At 43.9% G+C, this 19,615-nt stretch overlaps 1 protein-coding gene across 1 annotated transcript; it reads right to left on the reverse strand. All coding sequences in view use genetic code 11, as the record gives it.

The window, feature by feature from the left end:
* Positions 1-630: 630 nt before the first annotated feature.
* Positions 631-16,808, reverse strand: EGR_09576 (Bromodomain adjacent to zinc finger domain protein 1A; the record flags this gene model as incomplete). The annotated part of the gene is made up of 20 exons (XM_024498825.1): positions 631-754; positions 930-1,428; positions 2,636-2,972; positions 3,035-3,581; positions 3,657-3,978; positions 4,054-4,157; positions 4,444-4,518; positions 4,628-4,713; positions 4,788-5,129; positions 5,899-6,274; positions 6,738-6,935; positions 8,016-8,367; positions 8,747-9,329; positions 9,405-9,859; positions 9,970-10,059; positions 10,139-10,253; positions 10,334-10,558; positions 10,638-10,704; positions 12,515-12,796; positions 16,696-16,808. The coding sequence occupies 20 exons, from the start codon at positions 16,806-16,808 to the stop codon at positions 631-633; spliced, it is 5,292 nt and encodes a 1,763-aa protein (XP_024346765.1).
* Positions 16,809-19,615: the final 2,807 nt, after the last annotated feature.

The following is a 19,615-nucleotide window of genomic DNA, read 5'->3' on the forward strand; positions in this document are numbered from 1 at the left end:
TAACGGCCCGCACTTATTCTTCTGACAACAGTTCACTAGGTAGCAGCGCCAAATAACCACACTCGGAGTGGAGATGATTGGGAAATAAAAGCGAGGTAAAAGCAGAGGTCACCAAGCCGCAGTCTCGCACCACCAGAAACAAAGTATCGTACTGATAAATTCCGACAACAACCATATCAGCGACTGAAGTATTCTGAAGAGGTTCCAGAATTGATAAACTTTGGTTACGAAAACGAGAAGAACTTACTGTTGCCACATATTCCTGGGTACTAATTACAGGCGCTGCAATATCGTCGATCAACCAGTAGCTACTTACAAGTACACAAGTAGATATAAGCATCTAGATGAAAAAAGTGAGAGCCTACAAGCGGCCCTCTATGCCAATAACCACGACCCCTCGCCTAATCACTTCACAAATCAAAACAATAGGAAAAAGGGAGACGAAAAGTCAAGGGGTAGCTAAAATACACACACGTATTCAATAAGATACATCAACCAGGAGCTGAGTGTGTGAATACACATTCACATTCACACACTACAATTAAACAAATATCCATTTTGCATTTATTTTCTTGCTGTTGCTATTCTTCGGCACGCCAAGAGAAGCAAGTAGAATCGAAATGCGCAAATCTAAGTCGGTCGATTTTCAGTGAGTTCCTGCAGTCTCTTCTCCAAAAACGCCGAGACGTCTAGAGCGCAGCCGTGAAGACGACTGCCCGGACGATTGGAGGACGTCCAGTGCTGCGTCAAAAGTCTATATAACAACCAAAACAGAGAAACTGGTGGCGCCACTTATTACAAGTAAGGTAACATGAATCCGCGCTAGTACCAGCAGGGAATACTAAAGGGGATGGGAAATAAGAAATTTGATACTACTTAAAAACGACTAGGCAACCCGAAAACAAATAACAACTGTCTATTTGACTCACCGCAACTGTGAAACGACCTGTGCCGGACCACCTGGCAGATTGCCCTGTGCCAGAAGATCACGAAGACTTTCCAGATCATACGCCAAAAGTCCGCTCACCAACGGCGATTTCGTCGGAGACGAACCGTCGAGAAGGGTGGCAGACCGACGCGGCCTAGAGGAGTTGCGACGTCGTTGCTGAGCCTGCGTTTGCACCGACTGCTCCGATGGCACCTCCGACTGAAAAGTCTTGCTCAAGGCACAGCGCAATAGTGGGCGAGCGGCGGAGAGGGCAGAGACCTCAGCTAAAAGCCGTTCTGCTGCCTGTTGTGACCGAATAGGGCAAGAAGAGGCTCCATCACTTATACCATCCTTCTCCTCTCCACTTTCTGACTTCACCTTGTTGACGGTTGTATCAACTGATTTCAAGGAAGATAACTGACGGACAGGCGCGGCTGTAATCACCTTGGAGGGACGTCCTCGTTTACGAGGTACGATGGTTTCCATCGAGACCCTGCTAACTGTAAAAGGCGAGGTATGAAACTCGTTGTCATCTAGCCTGGGTACCCATGATTTTTCGAAATTGGAACGGGACGTCCCACAATTCAAGAATCTTAGAAGTAGTTCCATTACAAATTCATCAGCAGCTTTTTATCTGTAGATTATAAATCATCTGACTACAGCAGCTGTTCGCAAATATGAGCAAACGATACTCTGAGGAAGTATCCTGGTTTTAATGCAGGTTCCAATAGGAAATTCATACCAGAGAGCCTTGAAAACAAGTTTGTCGAGTTCATTCGTACCATAACGATAGCTCCCAAGGAAGAAGAGTACAGTCGTCTTCGGTGGGAAGCTGGACAATGGCATATCTCATCAAGGTTAAGATTTTTAATGTTTGTATTTTTACCTATCAGCGGATGGTCATCATTAAAGTGCGAGTTAGAATGATCTGACGCCATAGTGGATTTCGGTGAGCTGAAAGGGGTCATAGTAGAAGTAACTAACATACCACAAAAATAGCATACCATTCAAAAACTATAATCTCCGTTCAACTTCATCAATTCCCGTAGAACATAAACCTCTGTATGCAAAAGAAACTTCTAACATCCATTCAATTACGCTGGTTGAGAAACAAAGAGGTATCTAACTGCTGGGACACATATGTAAACCGGGCTTACGGACAGCTACAACACGAGACGCATGCAGATCAACTGTACCCTCATTCCAAACGACTGATCAGAAGGCTCTGGCTTAATGGCCCACATGGGTAACAATCCAATTGGTTCCCTGATCAAAGTCTGACGACGACGAGTAGTTCCGCAAGAACTAGGTATGGCCATCACTCTGACACACTGTTGACTACAAATCACTACTTTATCAGGTCCGTGAGGTTAAAAGAATGGCGTATAACTTCCTCAGTTTTTAGCTCTGACACAGTTACGGCGAAAGAGCGTATCAAAATAATGTTGGAATCGTCTATTTCTCTTTACCTTCCTTCCCTAGTTATTACTAACAAAAGCTAGTGAATTTCAGCTGCGACCACTACGGTATTGATGAGATATCCACAACAGATTGATCCTGCTCAACCATACACGACTCAAGTTACCTATAGATATATTTCAAAACCATCGTAAATGACCACCTTACCCTCCAATCCTAAAAAACTTCCACAGAACCAACGAAATACATAATCAGTACAATCATCGCCATTACTATCAGTTATCGTACCCCTACTGTTCAAGACTCCTCGCCTCGCCTTGTTCTTCGGTTTTAAATCATCGTATGCCTCCATCTCATCCTCATAGAGCACATCCTCGTCAACATAGATGTCCTCCGTTTTGGTCTTCTTTCCCATTGTGTCGTTGTTGAATTGATCGCTACTCTCCTCCATTTCATCACCCTCATAGTCCTCCAAATACCGCGGACGCTTCGCTGACCGCCCGCGGTGGCCGGCGCCGAGTGCAGATCTTAAGGAAAATGACCCCCTTGAACGTCGACCATGACCACGTCTCACCGTCGGCACGCCATTTGGCGAAGACCAACCTCGAGTCGGGGTCGGTGTTATCTAGAGGAAATTAGACGTAGACGTCAGTACAGTAGTACATTTCCCTCCTCCCATTCACTTACATTTCGATTCTTTACAGACATCTCTCCATCGATATCCACCGTCTCGCCCTCACAATCCTGAAGCCCTTCCACCACCTCTCCGTCTTCCTCGTTATCATTCTCTTCTTCAACAGCCTGTCCGCCTTCATCAATAATCTCTTTCAATTCTACAGCCTCTAGCAACTCGTCAGGCAGGGGCTCAGCAAAAAACTCCTCCTCAGCCTTCCCCGCCTCCTCTCCACAGCCGCCAGCCAGACGTCGGCAGCGTTGGCAGAGGAGGAGAGCGCCCTTTAGACAGTCTTGTCGCGTCGCTGCGGTTGTGTTTATGTGACATGGCATTAGAGAATAGAGGCAGGAGAGAGCTGTGATCGATGTGGCGTCGGCGGCACGAATGCCGCAGTAGGCGTTGGTGCGGATGATGGTGGAGGAAGAGCGGGGACTCTGACGGGAGAGGCTGCTGAGGAGGCAGTCCTGGTGAAAGGGACAGGCGCAGCCACCACAGAGACAGAAAGCGCTAACGACGCTACCGGCTCCGCCACTACTTACAGAAGCCTGGTCTGGAGGACCTCTACAATGTTAAAGTAAGAAATGACTTGAACCTTAAAGTTTCCATTAAATCGATTTTTAGGAACGCAATACTTACCGGCACGCAGTACACCGAATCTCCGGGAGCCGGAAACGAGTCGCATAGCTCCCAATGGCTGCAGGTACCCCACGCCCACCCCGATTGGCCTTCCGCACAGAGCGTTCAAGGGCGCGCAAGAGGAGGTGCAGTTGAGCGGTGGTAGTGGCCGAGCGCACACAGTTGCACCACCGCTGGAACCCCGTGGTCGCGCCACCCACTGTCGACATGTCAAACCCCGATAATGTTTGCGGTGTTGATGGCGAAGACGTGCTGACTTCATCTAGGGAGGCAAGACTGGCAGTTGAGGGCAGAGCTCCACGAAGAGAACGATCGTCGGCACCTAGATAGAAAAAGCCAAGGGATAAACGACCTTATGAGAAGAGGCAAGGAAAGGTGTGGAAGGCTGGAGTGTTACTAAGCGGAGCTGCTAAACGACGCGGACCGACGGCGTTGCCAAGGGCGAGGATCATTTGTGCCAACTGGCGAAATTTCTGTCGTTGGTACGGTTCATCACTGGAACTAAAAAGAAAAGGTCCATTTGTGCGAGTTTATCCACTAATTTTGGCAGTTGTGGTTATTACATTTGCGAAATTAAATATTTCTTTAACAAGTTACTTTAAAGTGAGCATTCTAACAAAAAATGACAATTGAACGAGACGAAAAATGAGTATCCTCGTAGATTTAATAAGACTTTTCGCAGTATGTAGTGTAAACTCCCTTCCATAAATAATTATGACAAAGGCATTACTAATATATTACGTGGGTAGAAGCAGTGATAAGTGGGTTTCACGTTTCGGTGACTTACGGATTCGTTGCTTCATCACTAGAATCGGCCTCCTCCCCATCCTCCATCCTCATAGTCTTCGTTCCTTCTTCCAGTCTACAAAAATGCAAAGTAGCACTCAATCCGCTAACTGAGTAGAAAAAAGTGCAAACTGACAGGCAGCAATTGACCAAGTTGATTTAATGATCAAGAAAACCGAACTCACTTTGTAAGCGGAACACCCAAACGCATTGCGACTCCATGTACTGCAGTCTCAAGCCAAGCAAGTAGAATTGACAGAGTATCTTTCGTCTGAGTCGTAAACAAAGGTATTACTGAATAATGGATTCAAAAAGGCACCTATTGACTGATGGAAATCAGCTCACCGGAAGGGATGCGTTTCCCTCTTTCTTCACTTCTTCAGGCACCGCTAGCACCTCTACTGGACACTCCGCGACTGCAGTGATGAGTATAGGTCGCAGTTGGCAAACAGCCTTACGCAGGTGAGATTCTCGGGTGCCTCGAGGGTTCAATGAAGCCTCTAACTGATCGATGGCTCGGCGGCCGCCCGCGTATCGACTTTCCTTTGTATCCATTTCCGTTGCCCCTGCTCTTCCTTCAGGTGGTAGAGGGAGGAGGAGGGACCAACGGGGAGAGTTTTTTTGCAACTCTTCCACCTGTACAACAGCTGGATGATCAATGTCAACTTGGGCGTTTCCACGACGAGCCTAGAAAGCCGGTTGGGGATAAATGAACCATAATGCCAAAGTCCTCTTGAATACAGTATATTGAGATTACCAGTCTTGATTAGCATATCATTATGTGGACCTTCTCAGTCTTTCACATATTTGAGAGCCAGAGGTCTTAACTACGAGGAAACAGGCTAAACAAATAAAAGAGATGAGTTTACTTGGCGTATTAGAGGAGGCGACATGATACGGTAGCATAATGCTAGTTTCTTTATTCGAGTGTAATTCTAGTGAAACCATCTGCGCTCTTGATTTTCAGCCCTTCGTGCACAGAGAACAAAGATAATCGTAAACTCGTACATTTTGTGACGTCTTTCACAATAACTCAAATGCTGAAATAGACTTGCACAGCATCAAAACCGGCAGCCTCCACAAAATAATCCCTTGCCTAAAGATAAACCGGTTATTTTTCATTTTTTATCGGTGAGAATAAACAGAACAGCAAGCAGAATGAATTTGACACAGGCGAGAAATCGCAAAAAATTATCAGGACAGACGCAGATAGAGAGGTGTCAAAGGCTCACAAAATAGGAGTTATAGGAGCTCACTAAACAGAAACATAGCTAGCAAGGAAAGCGAAACAGCAGGTAGTAAGACAGTCGATCATTAGAACAGAAAACAGATAATGTAAACGAAACGATCGTTTCAAAGAATTCCCCAAAAGACTACTCATTGACAGGAACACGCCGACAATGTCGCTATTTGGACCGACAGGGAACAGTGCATGGCTAAAAAAGTAGATACCCACTGGATGGATCAGACTCTTAAGCTGATCCAACGTCAGAGCCTCTCGATTAGCAGGTAGATCAATGGCGAGCTGGGAGAGGAGGGAGTCGCGATCCAGTAGGCGAGGGTTCTGCCAATGCTCGTCCTCCATCTCTGCACTGGCACACAGTTGCTCAATCGCGCGTTTTAGGTTGCGTGCCGCCTCCGCTGCGCTCGCCCCAAGAGCTGTGCCCGCACCAACTTGACGGCCGCGAACGCGCAGCGCAGCAGGTATTGGTACCTGCAATGCACTGCCCTCAGCCTTGACGGGGGAGGTGAAGGGGAGAGGGAATGCAGAAGCCTCCTGCAAGGTGTCCTCCACCAGGACGGCTGGTAGTGACGGCACCAGCCAGTAGCGCCTATGAAAGATGAGAAGTGAGGAAGATTGAACACATAAACTTGGTCTTGGCGTCAAGAGCTTTAGACCAAACGAGGATTGTTGCTTGCAAATTTTTAAAAATTTTTCTTTTGACTTGAGAATCAGAAAAATAAGTTCAGTTATTTTCAAAGTGCGATGAAACTTTAAAAAAATTTTCCAAGACAAAGTGTAGGATGTGAAGGGTACGAAGAGCATTGTCAGTACTTCAAAAGCGGGCAGGCAGAATTACACTGAGGTGAAAGCATAATAATTTGGGGCTAAAGGCCCATAAAGGCTTTCCTACATGAAAACAATATGGTAGATAATGTGCACGAGATCCGAGAAACTGATACACAGTCAACCCACTTAATCTCACCAAAAGCAGAAATATAAGTGTCAAATGAGCTTCAGCGGTTGGCTGAGAGCCTGTCAAACTGAAAGTAGTTCAGGACGAGATGCTTCACCTGTATATGCGATCCTGACCGAGGGGAATCATAGAGAAGCGTCTGGCCGTACGAAGAACAGATTGCCACAACGTGTGCTCTGCCTTCTCCAACTCCGCACTGATGGAGTTGATAGGTGGCAGCTGCAGCCCCGCTCCCGACGATGCCTTGCCATCTGCACCCAAACCCGCCTTCTGACTGTCTGATTCGATACCCCCTCTAGGCAAGGGATGGGAAGATGAATAAATTAATTACTTCTATATGAATTTGGAATAAAATTCGTTACTAATGCATGCTGATGAAGAATACGCGACGGATGCCTCTTTAAATATCAACAATCAAACTATTAGCAAGCTATTTTTTCAGCAACATCAAACAATTTGAAGCAGATTATCAAGAAAAAGTTTGACCGACAAGCGGATTCGTTGCATGAATTCATTGCCGAATGTTTGTTTTTCTTTGGTATCAAAACAATAACGACGGATACCAAAGTACCGATTTGATGACCCAGTCTTTAACTAAAGGTATTAAATACAGTTCCTTGAGAGGTAGTCAGTCACATTCAGCTCCACCATGATATTGAGCTCAAAAACTTTTTTTCGCGGCATGCATTGACGAGATAAAAGTGGACGGCTTCAAAAGATGAGGTAGATGTCTAAAGTAACTAACTAAACACGTGTGCAAAAAACTTGTGGCTAGGTAATCCTGACCGGTCAGGACAAAAGACGCGCTTATTCTCCCGTAGGGCAAAACTCATCCTACCACATAACATAGAAACTCCAGAAATTAAGCAAAGAACCTTTATGAATACAGTATGCACTAACCTCTAAGGCGAACTGACCTCCAAGTCTCATGACCTCAAAAAACGTCTTCTACCGTAATTTCATCGCAGAAAAACAAACCACTAGAATTACAGGAAGCCAATTCGAAACACCTTGGTCGCCTGCTACATGCAAACATCAAATCTGAGCATTGAAATACTTCCAAAAAAAGCTCTTAAAACTTCATTGGCTATGGTTTTATCGGCTACAATCCTCCAAGTATTAATTCAAAAAGGTGGCCTAAAACCCAAATAGACGGCTACCAAGAAATAGCACACCACAACTAATCCTATCAATAATGAGACGACCATACGAATTTGCAAAATGAACTAATGATACGATGCCCACCACACTAACCAAACACTGCTTTGAAGCTAGGGTGGGAGGCGATTAGAAACAAAGTCGATGAGAGGGATGGAGACAAAAAACAGAGTCAAATAGGCAGACAGATGGAGAAACAGAAGTAGGACCCACTCACCCCTTGGCACAGTTGAACTCTGCTGCAATTTTTGCCTTCGCTGCCTCAATGGTCTTCTTGCGGGGCCGATTCATACTGTTGCGGAGGATGGGTGGGGTGCCAGTGAGCCAGCTGTCGCTGGTAGAAATGAGGGTGGAGGGCGAGAAGCCGTAGAGCATGTTGGCGATGTTCGCATTGCCACCATAGAACTTGTAGCGTTCCGCCTGCACCCCACGCAGCTGTAATCGCAGATGTCGGAGACCCTCAGAGGCGGCCTCCATACGTTCGCGCAACTGCGGTTGTAGCAGCACTTCGTCAATGAGACTGACGATCAGCGCAAGGCGATCGCTCAGTGGCCAGGTGTAGAGAGGCACTGAACAACACCAAGGAAGGGATGATTAGGCAAAACGTTGCCTATTCCTTACATGAGTCTCCCTACAATTTTTGTGAATCAACAAAGTATTGACAGTCCACCGTCAATTGTTTTATTCCATACTCCCCTTTGAACTGGTTAACGATACAGATGACATTCTACAAAACATTTCTGGAAACAAAGCAGTCAAATTTTAAATTAAACTAAAACAATCCAACGTCAATGCATGTTTAATCTGCAATCTGGTCCCCGATCCATCATAATATATATATGAGATCGACGCAAGTACTTATTACTTGCACTTCCAACAGAAAGAGTGGTTACGATTAGTCTAGCTGCACCCACCCAAAATACAAATCGAAGGTTCAAAAAGATCTACCTGATCGTAGTTTGTCCACAATCTCCCGATTACTCCGCATCAGATCAACACAGGGATCATCCAGCGGTCTCGTGCCACCCCAAATAGAACCCCTCCACCCGCCCGTCTTAGCTGGTGCAGTACTGATGTGAAGCCAAAGGGCTTCTGCCAATCCCGCCCTATCCAGTGGCGGCAGTGAAGCCGCACCGAGAGCGACAGCCAGCGCAGAGGCGCGGACCGCCCACGAGCGGCCAGTGCTCGTTCCGCCCTCTGACGGCGCAGCCACCGAGACGCCACCAACGGCTACTGTAGCAGCGGCCCGTTCCGCTCTCGATGTCAGTGCCGAGTGGATGGGTGCAAGACCGACAAGCTCACATTGACGCGTGGCCTCGGCTGTTGCATGGAAGATCGCGGCGAGAACTGAACCGGAGGCAGTGGTAAGGGTATCTGCAAGCACCGCAGTGTACTCCTGAGAGCAACCAAGGCCTGTAAGAAAGCCTGCAGAGGCGAGGGGGAGACCTGCTTCCAGTGTGGCGATGGCGGAGACGGTGGAAGCAGCGGCGGCTTCAGCAGTGGGTGGCAGCTGTCGACTATTTGTTTCGCTCTGAAGGGAAAGAGAGGAAGTTAGCTTCCATGACACCTATTAGAATCTACTTGGTTTCGTTTGCTCTCCACCAACCTCTAGACGCCGAATAGCACATAGAAGACCAAATAAAACATCAGCGAATGGGCCCATAGGGTCTTGACTGAATAGTACATCTTCCAACATCTCCCAGGTGATTCCGTCATAACCACCTCCATCCTCGTCCTCATCCTCCATGACAACAGGAGACTTCCCTGCCTCGCCCTTCACAACCTGTCGCGCTGCACCGGGTACTGGAAGGTGTAAAAGACCTCCGAAGACGTGGAAGAACTCGTAGACTTGGAGGCAGACACCAAAGTCCTCTGGTGGGATGAAGCGCCGCAGTCGGAGAGGCGTGAGTGGTGGCAGTGGAACGAGGTCGGAGAGATCAAGGTCATCGCGTTTGCGGAGGAGGGACCAAGTGCGCTCCAAATCGGTTCGTTCAATTCGGGTGAGACGGTGGATATTGGTGGTACCAAACTCTGACGATGAGTGGTTGTTTATGGAAATTCCTGAGGACAAAAAAGGAAGGGCAATTGAGCAATGCTACCCAAACTATCTGATACGCTTTTCTACAGGTTTCTTCGCAGGTTCTTTCGAGACTGTGTGGATAAATCCTCACCTATAGATTTTACTGTGACGGAAGCATTACCAGCTCTCTTTGTTGCAGCATTTGAACCATCCCTTGAAACCATCAGCATTTTTTCACGACCTATGGATGGATATAAAGGGTAATAAAATGGAGAAGAGCATAAAAAACTGCCACTGCAATCAGCCAAACCCACAACTACCAGTTACGATTCGTGGAGTCACAATGTCAGACCAAGGTAGATCCGGTTCGGCAAATACATCCGCCCATTTGAGGCTTCCAAGAGGGTAAAGGTTGAAGTACCTTATCACGGATTCCTAAAAGAGACAAAAACCACATATAAAAGGCTTGCTACTTAAATTAGTAGTTGGTAAATACACAACACTTTGGCCCCTACCCGAGGAACGAAGAACTGGTTCTCCAGTTTGCCAGTCTGCCTAATGAAAGATTTTATCCTGTCGCGAGTGAGAAACTTTTGTGGCGGGCGGTGCAAAGCCGAATGGGGTAGAATTAGTGTCGGATTCGAATCAGTAGGGCTGTTTGAGCTTATTTGGTTTTCAATGCCACGCACGACGTATTTGATTAACTTGGGATCAGGCATTGTCGGAGGCCTTTCGTTTTCCTACTCAAGTAAGGTTAGTACTTCACAGAAAGAGCACATCAAAGGAGGTAATTAGCAGGCAATTAACTAAGAAACGCACGATATCTTCGGATTTGGGCCTTGGTGGTGGTAAAATAACTCGTTCGACGACGACCGAGGGTTCAGAGCTAGAAATAAAATGACAAACAATTAACAATCACGATGTCAAATAACGTAAATTTATCGAATAATGCCTTTCTTAAGTAATTTCCAGAATACTGAGCAAGAGCTAATCAGAAAGATGGTATGAAATAGGTCAGAAAATAATTCCAAGAGAATTAAAAAAAGTGCAAAATTGGTGTAGCAATCCTACGTAGGGAGAATAATGAGGGGTAAAAGGATACAGCCCCAACAGAAAGAGAATGAAAAACGTAACACCCCAGTGTGATATTAGCAGCCCCAAAACTCAACTACTCCACCCCCTATCATAATCGAAAGCTGAAAGACCAGCGGCAGTAGACCGAGGAGATACAACTCAGAAAATACAGTGAACAAGACGCCATCTATCCATCAAAGTTAGTTTCTTCTCAACTTGGTAAGTTTCTATTCTTCGCAATTCACGCTTAGGCTGGCGAGCAGAAAGGTGACACTTCAACCTTGGTGTAAAGGATTTCGGCGATATTGTTAAACAGCAGCAAAAATCGGACAACTCTAAACCATTCGAGAATGAAGAAATTGAACTGTAGATCAGAGAACGAAGTCGCTGTTGGAAACTTGTTGCAATATCAGTGGCATCAATGAAACTTGACAAGAGAGCCATTCTCAAAGTTAGACGACATTCTAAGCTGAAGCATTGGTGAGGCTAACCACAGAGGACCAACGACTCTAAGCAGATAGGCGTGGAGATGTACCTAACCGGAGATCGCTCACCAAATTTAACGTTGCATTCTTGTAACAGGAAAATCCCCAGGTTCTGGCTCTGGGCTGACTGTTTTGATAGGCAATCCACCAGCCACCATCATGAGCGAGTTTGAATACTGCTTAAATTCGAAATTCATTACTAAGCAGTAGCAACAAAAATAGCTCAAAGTAAACGGAGAAAGAGGTGATTGAAAACCAGATTTTACCATCAGAACCGGTTTTAGAGGAAGGAAGAGTTTGCAAAAACAGCACGGTAAGAAACACGGACGTCGACTATTCGAAGCTGGATGCAATGTCTGAATCAAAGGTGATATCGGTAGCTGTGATACTACAGGAACCTAGCAATTAGTGAAAATGGCTGAAACTAATCTCCTTCAGAACTTAATTCCAGGCCGAAAAGTGGCAAGTCAGAATGCTAAACTCTAAGCAGGCACTAAGAAACAATGTGATTAATATGACGATCAATCAGAAATGTACATACGGAGATTCAACAAATTAAAGCAGGTATAACTAAACTTTGAATAAAGGGAAGGCAATCCAACAATCGAGACAAGCTTATAAGCCCTTCGTTAATTAAAAAAAACTGGATCATCGGGCGGGAAATGAAGACTTTAACTTCCCAAAACCGAACGCAGGCGTTAAACAGCAATAGTATTAGAAAATTGACCCACTATTAAGCGATTTCAAACCAGATAGCGAATTTAAATGACGTCTAATTTGTCAAGAGCAATCGAAAATATAGAGTTCAAAACGAGGAAAGTAAACCGCGGATCAAGAAGTGAAGGCATAAGCTGTTCAAGGCTAAAAACAGTATCGACAGCAATGGCAGTGGAACTTAACTGTGTCACCAACGAGACCAGACAAGGTCCAAAGCTGAAAAATCTTCAGAATATAATTCTGGAGTTATCAGTAACTCAGTAGTCAAAGGCTAAGAAATGACGTGTTTAAAAGAAACATCAAACTTACAAATCACTTGACTACCATTTAACAGAAGGAAGACTGCCTATTCAATTTTGATACTGACCAAAGATGGCTTAGGGCTGCATTTAGGGATAAAGCACCAAAACACCGACCCACCTGATGGTAACTTCACACCGACGGAGGCACAACTCCTCGCCGACGAAGAATCGAGAAGTGGTGAAAGCAAGAAGGACGTCGACAAGGTCTGCAAGACGTCGACGCCGGGCGTGCAACATAATGTGCAGGAGACCTCGCGACAGTCCTACTCCAAAAGCAGCCAGACGGGTGCGATCACCCTCCTCGCAGGCCAGCGCCTCGCGGTAGTTGAGGTTGTGCATACCGCAGAAGCTGCAGCCCCAGATCATGCTGTTCAACTGAATAGTACGCTCAAAGAAGTCACTGAAGGGGCAGAGAAGAGAAAGATGGGACCTGGTTACGCATCAGATTTCAAGGTGAAAAAACTGGTCAATTAATTGAAACTGGTGGCCCTCAGGTACTGACAGCAACATCCAAGCTTAGTTTGATAGGCGCTTAAAGAATTAATTGGTGAGAATAAGCTAACTATGTACTTGTCCATAACAAATCAATCAAATTTTAAGCATCACTGAATGGCACGATACTGAAATATGACAAAAATTTAGGTAAAATGAAGACTTTTAACTGTAATTTATAGACGTGCGCAAAAGTGGGTAGCACCGTGGCAAAACTACGCGCAGTAATAAGGAATAAGTAGCATCACGACTACTAATAGTCGCGCACGTTCCCTGGGCTGACGTTGTCCGAGCACTGCTCATCACGATCGCAGACAATAGTAGTAATGCGTTTATATCAATGAAGGTGTAAAACCCGAACCCATGGATATCTGATCGTGTGGAAAACTTCAAGCACGACTTTCTAAAGGTGAGCCCACGTATGCACTTCAGTAAATAGCCCAATTGTAGTTATTGCCAGCCTACAGTACGCACGATCATTCATGCGAACATTCCATTCAGCGCGTGGAGCACCTGATCTTGGATAATTGGTCCAGAATTATAATTTGGCGTAAAATTGCGCGAGACACGAATCTTTCTGTCAGAAGAGTAAACGCGACCATCCGTGAAAATGTAGAGTTTCGAAGAGTCAGTGAACAATGAACGTAGAGACAACTTCCTGCTTTTGAACAGCATTACAAGCTGCACTGAGCAAATTTCACCCGTACCAACATCTTTTAATACTGAAGCTGCTTTTCAGATATTTAACGCTGGGATAAAAGCAACAGAGATTTCCGTAGAAAAATAGTTTTCATCTCTTGACATTTGGCCTTTTCTTTGATACACCCGAAATCTCCGTTTCGATTTGAAATCCCGCTGCGCATGGGCCGGGAGGTGATGAGAGAGAAAAGATCAAATTTACACCTAGTTAAGAAGGGAAGATGAACTGTTAGTGAGAACTAAAATTAGGTGACTGCAAACATCCCAACAGTAAAATATACGCTTACCTAGATTGGTGCCCCAGAAATTCTTTAATGGGGAGGAAAGACCTCGCTCATAGATAATCAACCTAAGTGGACATTCATTGCTCCATTTCAGAACTCAATAAATCCCTGGAGTGTAGCGGCCTTAAGTGTAGGACTAGGTTTCTTTGGAAACTGGGATTTGGACTCGGGGTAGGCAATAGAAGGAAACTAAGAACTGGATGTTAAGCTCAAAAAGTCATCAGTGGGAAATCGAAGGAATCATAATCAAAGAGGGATCAAAATCAGAGGAACTACTTTGCCATGTCCAATTAACCTGATTTAAGACATCACTGAATGTTCAGATGCCGGACCAATGCAATGACACACTGGTTCATCCTAAAAATCTCAGTTCGAACCTAAGAAAGATCATCCGCTAGCTAAAGAGGCCCAAACGTACTATTACGGCGGAAATGAGGAAAAGACGGAGAGAGGTTTGGATTCAGTTATGGGCAATTGACTGAAGTGTGCGTTCAGACAGAAGGATGATCAACCATTGCTAAAATGGCGTGATCAGGTACTACACACAACGAACCCAATATCAGGCACCACAAAGTCCCAAAAAAGGAAATCATATCCATTTGGCTTAAAACAATGGAAGTGTTCTTTCCTTAAATTCCAGTTTGGGTTCAAATCAAAGAAAATCAGTTCACCAAAAGCGATGGAATTAAACTTCTACAAAATGCGTCGCCTGTATCAGTCGAAGTCACCGATGAGGAAAATGAAAAGATGATAAGACTCAATCATAGGCAAACGAACCGGGTGACCATTTGACACTCAATCCCAAGCAGATACTTATCCTGGAATCTTAAGCAATAGGTTGGCTCCTTCCGTAACTTCGATTGCGGATTTAAAGGGAAAAGTACATGTGAAGCTTGATGAGAGAGAGTGGAAAACAGACTTCCTCGTGAAAAATATGACTTCAGGCATTACATAATGTCCTGATAACTAATCACGTCCACCTGGTGGGCTGTGAAGAAAGTTGATTGTGCACTTAAGTTGCAAGATCAGTACTCGAATAAGGCGGGGATTTGATGTATGACAATATTCTGACGTTTATACATAATTTAAACTAGACAGATTTAGATACGTATGACTAGTCCAAGTGGATTTTTGGAATTCATTCTCCTAGTCGAGCGTACTAATATCCCAAACAGGTATAAAATTCGTCTATAAATTCTAAGGTCAAACAAGGAAGTTAACAAATTTATCGAAACCCTCCAGATGCCACGCAGTAACAAAGCAAAGAACTCTTAAAAAATCCTAGAAGAAAAAGAGGAGGAAACAGGTCAAATTTGGTCTCCGAAAGTGTAAGGCAGAAACCATAAACAATCCAATTCAAGGATCAACAGGTAAGTTGCTTTGAAAATAGGTATCGTTCGATAACTCAGATACTGAAAAAAAACACCTCACACTAAGTGGAGCAGAGAGGTAAGAAGTGGACAAGGGTAGACTTCATAAATTCGGTAGGATATATGAAACTACAAGCAAGGTGCCGGTGTCAGACGCGACACGTGTATTTTGCAAGTTTACGGCAAATAATTGCACAAAATCGTGACACAAACAAAGAGAGTTTAAAATAGTGAAATAAATGGACTACTTCTATCTGATGATGTCACTTAGCCCAAGTTGGATTTCAACCATTTAAAGGTTGAAATAATGAGAAAGTAAGGTACATTCGGACAACAGAAGGAAGTACAAAGTTGCTACAATTAAAAAACCCGATTCACAAAGCATTTGAAACCCCTGCAAACTCTCAGACACCTAATTAACTCGAGTTGGGAGCATACTTCGCACATGTGGAGATTGAAACGTGTCTCGGGCTTCAGTTGGAAAAAGGGAAACAGCGAGGTGGATGCAGATTTATGAGCCTCCTTGAAAGAGTAAAGGAAATCAAAGTTAACAAGATTGCACATTTTCAACTTAAAAGGGCTACGAAAAATCCTCCCAGATTCGACAAATATGGGTGTGTAGAAGCCAAGTTGTGCACATCGCATAGGTTCCGTAAAAATGGATGATACCTCAATGAACTTTATAAAGGGGAACAAAAAACACAACAAAACGTCACTGTCAAAAGGCTTTACACCAGGCACTTGCACGCGACCCATCTCGAGGTAACACTACAATCAGGTGACCAATGAGGTATTTGGTGGTCATTCAACCACTCGACCAATCAGAAATGAGCTCTGGAAACTTGATTCATATGGCATAAGAGGAATAAAGTAAAAAAACAATATGCACAGGACACAGAATTCTAGTGTTCAGAGAAGCTATCAAGGTGGCTATTAACTGGAAAGAAATAGTGCAAATCAAATAAATTCAATCGCAGAATCAACTGAAGCAACACCTGCCCAAATAAGCGCGGAAGCGGGAGAAACCGAATAGCAGGTGATAAATTCGTTTTGAATTTAATTCTCAAAGGAGGCAAAATATTGAAGACAAGATCTATCACTAATACTAGAGCAAATATTCACAGGTCGTCAAAAATACCCAACAAAATATATGAACGAACCCCCTAGTAGTTGAGGCCCATCAGTAGCTAAATTAAATGCTGAGACTGGAGTTCGAAAATCAAAAGGCAATTTACGGACAGCAATACACATGCAGGAAAATGAAAATGGATAGGCACAACAGGCGAATTAAAAAAGAGCACACCAAAAACCAGCATATAAAGGATATGGTGAAGCATAAACGTAAATGACAGCGATACTTGAGCAATCCCAAGGCCTACTGTTCACTACTGGACAAGCCCCCCGAAAAGGTGAGACAGAAAATTAGTCAAAGTAAATAGATGCTTCGTACTCACTCGTAGTTTCGAAAGACCTCAAAGGTGATAGGAGAGAAGAAAACCTCTTCTTCGGGTCGAAGATCAGATGGTGGTTCTTGCTTAATAAAGGGTTCACCATTTAGCAAAGGCATCTAAATTCAAAAATGTAAAAACAAAAATTAGGAAAATACCGCATTTTAACCAAAACGTCACTCGAACTCTAATACTCTGGAAAGATATACATATTTCGAGAGTCTGGTAAGGTAAAGCTAGACGCAAATTAGTGAATTAATGCCTCTTACCCGAATAAGAGAGAAATTAGCTCTAAACCAGATTTAATATGGCAGATTCAGACTTAGTGCTATCTCAACACAATGTTGCAGGACGCACAAATAAGAAAATGCATGCAAAGCCGATAAGAGAGGACATTTGCAGAGTAACTGCAGTTGAAATTACAGTTAGGAACCACTGAAAAATTACTACGAAATATATGCAAAGTCTCAAACAAAACCACCTTGAGAAACCATTTATGTCAGTGCTACACTTTGCGGTAAGTCGACAACTGCATTTTACAGAATGTCCAACCATCTTATAAATGCACGCTGGCACAGATTATTAGTGTAAAACAAGAAAAGCAAAAAAACTAACTTAGTGATAACAGGGCATGTGCAACGAGATTGGATAACAGTACCTCAAAAAGACTATAAATATTTGGCAAAAATGCCTACTGGGGATTATTAGAGAAACTTTTGCAAAAGTTTACCAACCATAAAAACATTCGCTCAAGACTAACAAATGACCTTTCCGCTAGTGAATTAAAACGCAACCGCAAAAAAATCTAAATCCGATTTTTACATAAAGTCTTGTTTCAAGAGAGTCAAAACCCTCATTAAAAATATGGCTGCTTATGCTTAAATTAAGCTTTACTTTATATGATTGATTTGCCTTATTAACTGGCCTAAATTTGGGGAAGAAATTTTGGGATTCAAAAATTTACATACCAGCGGGTTTCTTGAAAGCTCCTCTGAAAATATGGCGCACGATAGGTTTGCTTAACCTTGTTTGGCTAGTAAATGTAAAGCCAATGGCAGCATTTGTCAAATTTAAATTAAACAAAATTGTTTTTACCAGAATTTATTGTAGGAACTTGGTTTACCGCAAGTGAATATAGGGTGAGCAAGTCCAAAATTAGTTCACATTTATTTACGTTGAGAACAAAGGAGTGATTGCAGTGTTATGGGGCTGTACCGTAAAGCAACTCATGGTGGTGCTTGTAAACCCATTTAGCGTTTTGTAACATTTTATCGTAGATATTTGATCGTCTCCAAAACTTTGCTTAGAGTGTTGAGACCCCACTCTAGCTATCTCTACTGACTATTTTGTTTTCTTAAGCATAAACTTCTGCAGTGCCTACATAGCTTTCCCCGAGTTTTCCATCTCATTTGCGGCATTTTATAAACCGAATTCGGGTATTCATGACTTCATTTTATTTTTTAGCCCTAGAGTTCTTGAAGTGGTAAGAAGTAATTGAGACATGTGCCCAGACTAGTGTGCCCAAGTAAGTAAAAGGAAGATCGCGCGCCTTCGGGATTATTTACCGCTAGGACTCTCTACTTGCGGAGAACATCGCACGTTGCAATCACTCTCTTTAAGCACAGAAGCGATTTAATCGCTCCACGCCGGTCCTGTCAGCATTATATTCGGGGCTGCACGTCATTTGTTTGCTCTAGGCAGTGAAGTTAGCGATACATCTGTAAGTGCCATGTTAACATAGAAGAGCGAATGAGGTCAAAAACACGTCAAACACAATGAGCGCATGGAATACAAAGGGCTACCTGGTGGAAGATTTCTGTCACTTTGTAATGGTCCGGTGATTTTGACGCTATCAGCTATCGAAGCAGTTCGCAGTGCGAATAGATCATCAATTGTTGACTTGATTGGGACCAAAGATACAGACTGCTTAGAGGCTTGCTGGAACGAGGAACTAGAACATTTTTACTTCGCCGTACAGTACTAGAATAGAAGAGCTTATAGTAGCTCAGGTACTCCATCTTTAAAGCCGAATCCAGAGAAAACTGACGGCAGCCTGGAAATCGAGTTTAAAGAATACCAGAGGAAAAGGGCGTCGAATGCTCTTTCCGATACGGCTTTGGAGTACATGAGGTTTCTTACATCCTTTTTGCAAACCAACAGTAAGAAGTTTGGGGGGTCGGCATAACCTGTAGCAGGTTCAAGAGACTCAACATCCAAGCGGCTGCACCGTTTCAATCTATGGCTAGAGGATATGCAGGAAAAATGGAAGACGCTAATGTTGTTGAATACCCAACAATCACAGGCAGGAGATCAGTATAGACGTGCAATTGCAGACTACTTCATAAACTTTGCCGGTTTGAGGCCTATGAAAACTCAACATGTTGAAACAGTAGCTTTTGTTTTTTAACTAGCAGATTTGCCCATATGAGATTTCTTAAACTGCACACGGTGACCAAAGTGTTATCTTCCAGAGTAAATTTCATACGAACTATTGCAAAACCTTTAGAATCTTTAGGAAATGGGCTTTAATTAGCGATTAACATGTTGGAAGGCCGATTCGTTTTTCAGTCATACTGGTTTAGGCATTTGATAAAGCTCTTCACGTACTGGATTAGGATTTATACCTAATTCGGGGCCTTCAGGCATATAATATCACAGGCTATAATTCTATTAATGATTCACCATTTATAGCGCTTGCAGGTTTTTAAAATGAAGGTACCACCTGGTAATTCTTTTACCAAAGTCTGCCGTATCGGATCCGAAGCACGGTGCCCCGGAATACGCACTGCAAACGAAGGAAGGTATAAGGTAAATCTCTGAAAATGGTATGAGCACCTAGCCCTAACCTATTTATGATGAGAGAGATATTGTAATAAAAAAGCCGACTTATCGTCTATGAAGAAGGAGAGATAGTGCAGCTTAAAAG

This window comes from Echinococcus granulosus, assembly GCF_000524195.1.
Source record: "Echinococcus granulosus chromosome Unknown EG_S00154, whole genome shotgun sequence".
In the NCBI taxonomy this organism is placed as follows: Eukaryota; Metazoa; Platyhelminthes; class Cestoda; order Cyclophyllidea; family Taeniidae; genus Echinococcus; species Echinococcus granulosus.